This window comes from Megascapheus bottae, chromosome 34 (genome assembly GCF_031878675.1).
Source record: "Megascapheus bottae isolate mThoBot1 chromosome 34, mThoBot2.hap1, whole genome shotgun sequence".
In the NCBI taxonomy this organism is placed as follows: Eukaryota; Metazoa; Chordata; class Mammalia; order Rodentia; family Geomyidae; genus Megascapheus; species Megascapheus bottae.
The window spans coordinates 935,083-945,224 of record NC_143542.1 but is presented as its reverse complement, the minus strand read 5'-3'; the positions used below and the strand labels follow the sequence as shown (position 1 = coordinate 945,224).

General features: G+C 50.1%; 1 protein-coding gene across 3 annotated transcripts; it reads left to right on the top strand.

The window, feature by feature from the left end:
• Positions 1–2,349: 2,349 nt before the first annotated feature.
• Positions 2,350–9,908, top strand: Zfand2a (zinc finger AN1-type containing 2A). Of its 3 annotated transcripts, none has more exons than XM_090324122.1 (7): positions 2,350–2,585; positions 4,609–4,709; positions 5,193–5,287; positions 7,530–7,658; positions 8,500–8,651; positions 8,877–8,960; positions 9,217–9,908. In XM_090324122.1, exons 2-7 carry the CDS (start codon positions 4,655–4,657, stop codon positions 9,233–9,235), a joined length of 534 nt encoding a protein of 177 aa, XP_090180248.1. In that variant the 5' UTR covers positions 2,350–2,585; positions 4,609–4,654; the 3' UTR covers positions 9,236–9,908. The 3 variants fall into 3 exon arrangements, with proteins under 3 accessions (XP_090180248.1, XP_090180250.1, XP_090180249.1); XM_090324123.1 differs by lacking the exon at positions 2,350–2,585 and adding an exon at positions 2,916–3,184; XM_090324124.1 differs by lacking the exons at positions 8,877–8,960; positions 9,217–9,908 and having other exon boundaries at positions 2,351–2,585; positions 8,500–8,741.
• The last annotated feature ends 234 nt before the right edge of the window (positions 9,909–10,142 follow it).

Genomic DNA, 10,142 nt, shown 5'->3' with positions numbered 1-10,142 from the left:
AGGTAATATTAACTGTGCATCCAAGCAAAGGAGAGACTGTCCTATGGGAAGTGGGCAGAGGGAAATCATGTTTATCCTGGCTAGATGGGGACAAACCAATTTCATCTTTTAGGTGCACAGGGGGATTCTTTTTTTAACCATGGGGCTTTGTGCCCCATTTCAATCTGACTGCTGGGACCATCGCTCAGGTGTTGCTGGCTCCTTACCTCAAACACATTTTCCATCTCCATTTGCAGGAATTCCACACAAATGAAGTATCCTCCTTCCTAGTTTCCCTCCCTCCTAAGTTCTTACACAGTCTATTCCATTGATCAGGCCAGTCTATTATTCTTTGATTGATTGTGCTGGTATTGTGGCTTGAACTCAGAGCTTCAGGCTTTCCCTTGGCTTTTTTGATCATGGTCAGTGCTCTACCATCTGAGCCACACCTCCACTTCCAGCTTTTTGCTGGATAAGAATAGATAAGAATCCAATGGATTTTTCTGCCCAGGCTGGTTTGAAACCATCTCCTTTTGGATGCCGAAAATAATTTTACATTTCTTCTCTGAGACATACGCATTCCTGACTTGGGCCCATGAAAAGTACTGCACATTTGACACGTCTCCATTTTGTATCTGTGCTCTTGGTCTTGAGGCTTCTCTCTTCAGAAAGCAAGGGCCAGATTAGGAGTCAGATGTAACTTTTATATTGCTCACCAGAGCAATCCTGGTATCAGTCAGATCACCTGATACCTACCTGATACCACCTGACTCCCTCTGAATGTGCTTAAAGCCTAGGACTATTTAGCTCTGCACACTTTTTAACCTCTGTCCTCAATTCCCCCTACTTCCTGAAGCTGGGCAAAGGTTATATAAAATGCCATTGTGCCACTTAATCTTTCTCGTCCTAATAAACGTTCCTAACATTTCCATTACCTTTTTTTTTTTTTCCTGGTCATAGGACTTGAACTCTGGGTCTGGGCATTGTCCCTGAACTCTTTAGCTCAAGGTAACCACCTTACCACTTGAGCTAGAGTACTACTTCCAGTTTTCTAGTGGTTAATTGGAGATAAGAATCTCATGGACTTCAGTGCCCAAGCTGGCTTTGAACCACAATCTTCAGATCTCAGTCTCCTGAGTAGCTAGGATTACAGGCCTAGGTGCTAGGTCAACTACCTTTTTTTCTGCCAGTCCTGGGGCTTGAATTCAGGGCCTTGGCTCTGTCCCTGAGCCTCTCTCTGCTCAAGGTTAGCACTCTACCACTTGAGCCACAGTTTCACTTCTGGCTTTTCTGTTTATGTGGTACAGAGGAATTGAAGCCAGGGCTTCATGAAGCTAGGCAAGTACTCTACCACTAGGCCACATTCCCAGCCCCATTTTCACTATCTCTGTGTCTTAGCTGAATTCTACTCATCCTGAACCCCAAGCATCAAGACAGATTAGCTGAGCTCAGTTTCAATACTAAAATAAATCCTGGCTAAATCTTTTGACTCTGTGAGACACCTTATGAGTCTTCCCACAAAGGGATCTCAGACCTAGGCACTGTGCGGAACCTCATCCATCACAGGTGGACAATAGCTGCCAGGATTTCATTTTTATTTATTTATTTTTGTGTTGGCCCTGAAGCTTGAACTCAGGGTCTGGGTGGCAGCCCTGAGTTTGTGTGCTCAAGGATGGTGCTGTACCACTTGAGTCACAGTTCCACTCCTGGCTCTTTTGGTGGCTAACTGGAGTTAAGAGGCTCACGGACTTTGCTTGTGATCCCTTCAAACCGCGATCCTCAGGTCTCAACCTCCCGAAGAGTTAGGATTATGGGCTTGAGGCATCACTGCCCGGCCTAATACTGGGGTATGAACGCAGGACCTCACACTTGCTAAGCAGATGGCCCACCCTTGAGCCCCAGCTCCATTTCTGGCTTTTTTTTGGGGGGGGGGTTGGGGGCGGGGCCGCTGGTTAATTGGAAATAGAGAGTCTCACAGATTTTCCTGCCAAGGTGGGCTTCGAACCCTCGGCCTCGCCTCAGAATGATCTGGCCCAAGGATTCAGCTACCTGGCCCCTGGCCCCTGGCCTCCATCCTGCCGCAGTCCAGCGATCCTACCATAAACAAGGGCCTCGGGGGACAGTGAGCGGTCGCTCGGGCCCGGTCCACTCGGGGCCACTGGGCGCAGAGCCGCCTCACGGTGACTCAGGCCAAGCGCGGAGAGCTGAACGTCCAGTCCAGTAAAGAGGCGGAGGGCGGATGAGTGGGGCGGGCCGCCGAGCTCCGGGATTGGTCAGCTGGACGGTGACGTAGGGGGAAGCGCCGGAGCTGTCGGGCCGCGGCGCAGCACGATTGGTCGACTTGTGGGTGGCGTCATCCAGGCGCGCCAGGAACGCCCAGGGCGCGAGGTTCCGACGGTGGATAAATGGCGAGCGCTGTGGGGCGAAGTGATGCGGCGTTTTCCGTGCGTGCAGCCGGGCTTTGGACGCCGAGAGGCTCCGGCTCCTTCATCCCTGCCACCTCGTCACCCACCCTCCTCCCCAGGGTAGCCGCGGAGACGGACGCTCGCTTTGTGATCTCTGAAATCCGCCGGATCTCCTGCAGCTGCCGGGGTCGCTGACCAGAGGCAAGTACCGGGTTGGCGCGGTCGAGAGCCGGGCTGGCTGGGCCGAGGGGTCGCGGCGGCCCCTTTGCCTGTGGGGCGGGGGCGCTGTCGCTCAGGTAGGTGTCGGAAGGCCGATGCCGAGTTCCGGTCGGTTTCACGGAGGAAACGCCTGGCTCCGGTGGTCACGCCTGTCATCCCGGCGACTCCGCAGGCTGCCATCAGGGGATCGCGGTTCGAAGCCAGCCCGCGCAGGAAAGTTCCTGTGGGTTGTGTTTTTGTTTTTGTTTTTTTCTTCCCACTCTCCATTCCCCTTCTCCCCCACACCCCCTCCCCCCCCCAATCTTGGGCCCTGTTTTCAAGCCCAGGACAGGCATACACACGAGATTTCCGATCGACGACTCGGCAGGAGTTCAGAGTGGGCTTTTTCGTGGAGCTTATTATTAGCAAAGGGGGTTATGAGGGATGACCCTTTTGAGAGAAGGGGGATTTCAAACCCACTCCTGACAAAAGGGTGTAGATGTTTCCAGAAGAGTGGAGCTATCTGATGGGAAGATCTGGAAAAAAGAGACCCACTCACCCACCCCTGGCTTGTGGGAAGGACAGTCGTTTTGAGTAGTTTGGTGAGTGCCAGGTGATGGGGGGGTGGGGGTGGGGGAGGGGAGTGAGGACTTCATGATTGCTGCAGTGGACCTCAGCCCTTTCTACCTGCGTCTGTGATGAGTTAACGTCTGGCACTCCTCCCTGATTAACTCCTCTGTTTTATGTCATTAAGGAGAATGCTCATAATAAAACTCAAGTCAATGCAGGAGGCAAATCTATGCACGAGGGAGAGAGAGAGGGAGGGAGGGAGGGAGGGAGAGGGAGAGGGAGAGGGAGAGAGAGGCCAGGGACCAAGTGAAAGCACCTCCAGAGAATGTAACTCTCTAATGTGATTTAGCACCTGGAAACAGCTTTGTTTATGTCAACAAGTATAGGCAGTAGGTGAAACTGGGACTTAAAAAACCACTGAGGGGCTAGGAATGTGGCTTAGTAGTAGAGTGCTTGCCTAGCATGCATGACTCCCTGGGTTCGATTCCATAGCACGCCATAAACAGAAAAAGTCACAAGTGGCACCATGGCTCAAGTGGTAGAGTGCAAAAAGAAGCTCGGGGACAGTGCCCAGACCCTGAGTTCAAACCCCAGGACTGGCAAAAACAAAACAAAAACACCACTGACATGGTAGCTATGTGAATTGAATATTTGGTGTGAACTCCTTTCAGTATATGAAATGTGGTTTAATTTCCAAGTCAAAGCAGGCTTCATAAGTTAGGAATTAAAATTTGTAAAAGCCTATCTCTCCAATGACTTGGTAGTTGTGCTAAAACTTCCACTTTTTTTTTTTTTTTTTGAGGGGTGAAGCCATAAAGATTTACCATACTTAAGTTTTAGAAAGAGCCCAGGATGCTGGACACTATTCTATTGGCTCATTCCTGTAATCCTAGCTACTCAGGAGTTTGAGATCTGAGAATAATTATTAGAAGCCAGCCAAGGCAGGAAAGTCCATGTGGTTCTTTGTTTGGGACTTAAACTCTGAGCCTTGGTGGTATCCCTGAGCTCTTTAGCTCAAGGCTACTGCACTACGTCTTGAGCCGTAATACCACTTCTGGTTTTCTTGTGGTTAATTGGAAATGAGTCTCACGGACTTTAGTGCCCAAGTTGGCTTTAAACCTCGATCCTCAGATCTCAGCCTCCTGAGTAGCTAGGATTACAGGTGTAAGCCACTACACCCAGCTCCGTGTGATTCATATCTCCAGTTAACCACCAGAAAGCCAAAAGTGGAACTGTGGTTCTAGCGAAAGCGCCAGCCTTGAGTGAAAAAGCTCCGGGAAAGTGTCAGGCCCTGCATCCAAGCCCCAGTACTAAGCAAGGGGTGTGGCAGAGGCAGCCAACATGAATGAGTAATGCTCCTACCAGGGGTGTGGGTCAGTGACTCCCTCATGAGTGGTAAGTGCTAAGTCTAACTCAGGGCCCTCCTGCTGTCCTCTTCCTTTCCCATTCTTAATAGGTCATCTCTAGCTGCCCATCTGTGTTTTGGGAACACTGTTTGTACAATGGAGTTTCCTGACTTGGGAAAGCATTGCTCTGAGAAGACTTGCAAGCAACTAGGTGAGACCATTGTTAACAGTCTTAGTAGAAAATGGTGTTTTTTGTGGAACAATATGGCTGTTAACCTTCATGAACTGATTGCTGTCCATCCATGGCCTTTGTGACTTCTCAGAGGTATTGGGACTCTGACCTGGGGTACAGGGCTTGGTCACCATTGCTAGTGTCCTCTAAGGGCAGGCACTAGGCTGGTTACCAGGGCCAAGTGGATCCAGATAGCCATCTGGATAATTATGGTATCTCATGAAATGGGAATGTGTTGAAAAGGGAGCTTTGTAGGTTCTTTGTGCTGCTGGATGGTGGTAGACTCATAGCCCCAAAGTCCTCTTTTCCTGTGCATGACAGTTCCAGGATACATTTATCTCAGGTGTGAATAAACTGCTACGTGGAGGTGATTATTAATGAACTATCTGCTGACCTACCTATAATTCAGTCTTTTGTTCTCATCCTTAAGTGACGTTACTGGTTTTGTTTTGTTTTGTCTAGATTTTCTACCACTAAAATGTGATGCATGTAAACAAGATTTCTGTAAAGATCATTTTACTTACGCTGCCCATATGTGTCCTTTTGCATTCAAGAAGGTAATTAATCATCCTCTCTTCAGAACAATCTAGTTTGCATTGTTCAGTGCAGCCTTCATTGGCCCTGGGTGCCATTTAAATCTTCTGAAATTGATAAAATCCAGGGGCTGGGGCGGGGGGTGCATCCTGGGGTAAAATGTTTGTCTAATATGCCCAAGGCTTTGGTTTTAATCTTCAACACTGCAAAAAATTCAAACAAATTCAGAGCCCCCAGTTTTCTAGCCACACTCTGTCTCCAGTGTTCTATGGCTGTGTGGGGTGTGTCACACTGCTTTGCAGGCACAGATGAGGAGACTTTCCACTATCAAGGGACTTCTTGGTGGGGAGCAGAGCTCCACAGCTACCGAGATTTTATTTTCAGACATAAAGAGCCAAATTGTTACTGTTGGCTGACCCACAAAATCATAAATGAAGCTATAATAGTTTTTTTTTAAATTTTTTTATTGTAATTAGTAAAAGGGTTACATGATATTTGCCAGATAGAAGGTGCATTAATTCACATACATTGATACCCTTTCACATGTCTTGGTACCCATTTCCCTCCCCCCCCATAAATAGTTTTTATGTAGGTGCAGAATGGATTTGCATATGAGAGACTGTCTCACCTAGAAACCAAATAGGTGTCTGTCAAGAGTAAGGAGGACTTGAGTTTTCTAGCCAAGTTCTGGCTAGAAAACATGCCTATAATCGCCACCATACTGGAGACTAAGGCAAGAGGATTGTCACCTGGGGTATATAGCAAGACTTTTTTAAAATAAAATTTAAGGGGTTGGGGATGTGGCTTAGTGGTAGAGTGCTTGCCTAGCATGCATGAAACCCTGGGTTCCATTCCTCAGTATCACAGAAACAGAAAAAGCCAGAAGTAGTGCTGTGGCTCAAGTAGTAGAATAATAGCCTTGAGCAAAAGAAACTCAGGGACAGTGCCCAGGCCCTGAGTTCAAGCCTCAGGACTGGCCAAAACAAAAAATGTATAAAGGGGAGCAATGAGCCAAGAGAGGTGACTCATGCCTGTTCATCCTAGCTACTCAGGAGGAGGAGATCTGAAGATCGTGAGCCAGCTGAGATCTGGCTGGCCAGCCAGGGCACTAAACACTGTGAGACTCTTATCTCCAAGTAACCACTAGAAAACTTGAGCTGAAGAGTTCAGGGACAGCTCCCAGGCTCAGAGTTCAAGCCTCACGACCTACCAAAAAGGAGACTTAGATCTGAGGATGGCAGTTCAAAGTCAGCCTGGGCAGGAAAGTCTGAGACACTTGCCTCCAATTAACCATCAAAAAGCCACAAGTGTGGGCCAGGAATGTGGCCTAGTGGTACAGTGCTTGCCTTGCATGCACGAGGGCCCCGGGTTAGTTCCTCAGAACCACATACATAGAAAAAAGCCAGAAATGGTGCCGTGGCCTTAAGTGGTATAACTCTAGCCTTGAAAAAGCCCAAAGACTGCGTTCAGGCCCTGAGTTTAAGCCCAGAACTGCCCCCCAACCCCGAAAATGAAATTGTGGTCCCAATAGTAGAGTACTAGTCTTGAACTAGCTAAGGAACTGTGCTCAGGCCCTGAGATCGAGCTCCTTACCAGCCCCTGCCCCCCCAACCCCCAAAAAGCAGCTGTGGAGGGGCAGTGGTCAGGAGGCCTGGGTTTTATAAGGTAAAACAGTGTCATCAGGTGAACAGGCTGTGTTTGGCCCTGCTGCCACCACTGCAGGTTGAGCTGCCTGGTGTTTCAGCTGCTCTACTCACAGAGCACCTATACTGGATGCCATCTGTGGAGACTCCCGGCTGGCATCCTTTACTCCTGGGTGGTCCACAGGACAGATGACTTCACATCACATGACATGACCAGGGCTGGCCATGGTGTGGGACTCTTGGCCCCAGTCCAGGCTCTAATGCCACCAGTCACCCCAGGTCCTGGACTCCTAGAGCTCTGGACCTTCTCTTACGTGCTCTGCTGTGTCTTTTTGTTGTGGTCATGGTGGTTGTTGGTTGTGGAGTTTGGACTTGGCCTGGGCACTGTCCCTGAGCTTTTCTGCTCAAGGCTAGAGAGCTACCACTTTGGTTATTTGGAGGTGTCTCAGGGACTTTGTTGCTTGGGATGGCTTTGAACCACAATTCTCAGGTCTCCTCCTCTGAGTGGCTAGGATGACAGGCATAAACTTCTCATTCCTGGCCTGCTTGTGGCTGCATGCACTACGCTTTATCTCGCATGAGGTCTGGTTGGATCCCAGCTGTGTCCTGTTCCTCACTCTAGGATATCCGTGTCCCTGTGTGTCCTCTCTGTAACATCCCTGTCCCGGTAAAGAAGGGGGAGCTGCCAGACGTGGTGGTCGGCAAGCACATGGACAGAGACTGTGCACGCTGTGCTGTGCCAAAGGAGAAGGTAAGCTGGTCCTAAGTGCGGGAAGGGCACAGCTCTAACCATAGACTGTAGAGCTCCACTGAGAAGTTGTGTGGAGAGTCAGTTTTCAGCTGTAGAAGCAGAGACCCAAGATCCTAGGGGCCTGAGTTTGGGGGGTCTCCTTTCTAGGGGTCCTGCATGGTTTCTCTTGAGGCAGAGAGGTAACAAGGCTTTCTAGAACCCTGAAGTTAAGCTACATTTACCCTTCAAGCTCACCTAGGATCCAGGGAGGGGGTGGGTCATCCTCTTGACCCCTCTGGAGGCCCCGAGCTTGGCATCTTTTTGGGTCTTTTTCTACCCATGCTGATTAGGGCACACTCCTGAATCCTGCAGAACCTGGCTCTCCCCGGCCAGCCGCCTCTGTGTGACCAGAGCCTTGGCTGGTTGTGGTCTAGGTGGGTCCCGTCCAGACACACCCGGCAGTGGCCTTCTCAAGCAGTGGTCCTGCGTCTCTGGCTGCTTGTGGCAGCTAGCCTCTTGGGAGTTAGTTGTGGCTGCCATGTGGCTGCTTCCAGTTCCACCTGAGCTTCTCTTCCCTACCTACCCTCATTGTCAAGGTTTGAGAACTGTTTTCTTTTTAAAATTCCTGTTCTTGGACTAGAACTTGGGACCTGGGCATTGTCCCTAAAATTCTTTTTTTGCTCAGGGCTGGTGCTCTACCCCTTGAGCCACAGTTCTACTCCTGGCTTTTTCTGGCAAGTCTCATAGACTTTGCTGCTGGGGCTGGCTGTTGATCTCACTTGACCTCCTGAGTAGCTAGGATGCCGGGCTACATGTGTGGCCCTGCCTCTCGGCCTCCCTCATGGAGACCCTGTGCCCACAGGTCTTCACACACCGCTGCTCCCAGGAGGGCTGCAGGAGGAAGGAGATGCTGCAGCTGCCATGTGTGCAGTGCCGGCGCAACTTCTGCATCCAGCACCGGCACCCTCTGGACCATGGCTGCGGCCCCCGGGGTGGCCCTGCCGGCAGAGCGGGGTGAGCCAGGGGCCCTGTGGTGCTGAGCTGGCTGGTCCTGGCTGGCTGCATCCATGAAGAGGCTGGGGTTTAATAAAAGGATTAAAGTGATTATTTCTCTGTGCCGTGGCATGCATTGTGGATGGGGGTGGTTAGGGGATGTGGGCATGGGCCAATGGGTGGGTGGCTGGGGGGGGGGGCTTACTATTTTTTTCCTGCCGCTTCCATGCACATCTGGCTGTGTAGGTGTTCAGCGACCACAGCTGCTGAGTGCAACCCACCGGGCCTTGCGAGCACCCCATCTTTCGGCTGGCTGGCTCAGCGACTCAGGTACTTGTGTCCATGTGGTCTGCTCTGAACCCAATAGTGTAGTGCACTTGTGTAGATGCCAGGACCCCATGGCACAGCATGCTTCTATGGGGAAGGGAAGTGCCAGCTGCCACATGACATGGTCCATTTCAACCCCAAACGGCGTCAGGCCAGGATGCAGTGCTGCTGCTTCTGGAATGAGCAGCATGGCCTCCAGGACCTGAGGTGTGGCCCCTCACTTTGCTTTGGTTATGATCAGCATTCTGTTCCCTTTCAGGTGGAAGGAAAAGCGCTGACGCCAGCATGCCTTGCTTGACGCACCCCCTCTGGCTTCTGACACAGTTTAACTTAGAAACCTTCACCAATAAGACACAGATTAGCTGTTAGGACAAACATGAGAAGGCTATTAAATCCAGGCCCCTTGGCTCATGCCTGAAATCCTGACTACTCAGGAAGCTGAGATCTGCGGACCAAGGTTTCAAGCCAGCATATGCTGAGGTCTGTGAGACCCCTCCCCCCCATCTCCAGAATAATTACCAAAAAGCATAGTTCAAGTGGTAGGTCCCCATTCATGAGTGAAAAAGCCAAGCAAGAATGCAAGGTCCACTGGGCATTAGAGGCTAAGATCTGCAGATCACAGTTCAAAGCCAGCCTGGGCAGAAAAATTTGAGACTCTTCAATAAATTATCTCAAAAAGTTGGAAGTGGAGCTGTGGTTCAGTTAGAGCACTAGCCTTGAGCAAAAGAAGCTCAAGGATGGTACCCAAGCCCTTAGTTCCAGGACTGGCACACGTGTGCCCCCCTCTCCCCCCACAGGCTGCTTTTAATATTTACCCTGAGAGGAATCCACACTGAGACCCATTGACCTCCAGACCTGGAATAAACGTGCTGGTTATTGTAACCATGTTTGCGGGATGAAATGGTAACAGTCCACCTAAGGTGGATTAATAAAATAGTACAATTGATTTTACCTCTTCCGTTTTATTTCATTTATAGCAACTTACTATTCTAATTCTTTTCTTCCTTCTGTTGTTCTTGGGGCTTGAACTTGAGGCCTGGGTGTTGTCCCTGAACCCTTTTGCTCAGGGCTAGCATTCTTCCACTTTGAATCACAGTACCACTTTCTGCTCTTAAATGGTTAACTGGAGAGGAGAGTCTTACGGGGACTTTTCTCCCTGTAAGACTGGTTTTGAACTGCAATCCT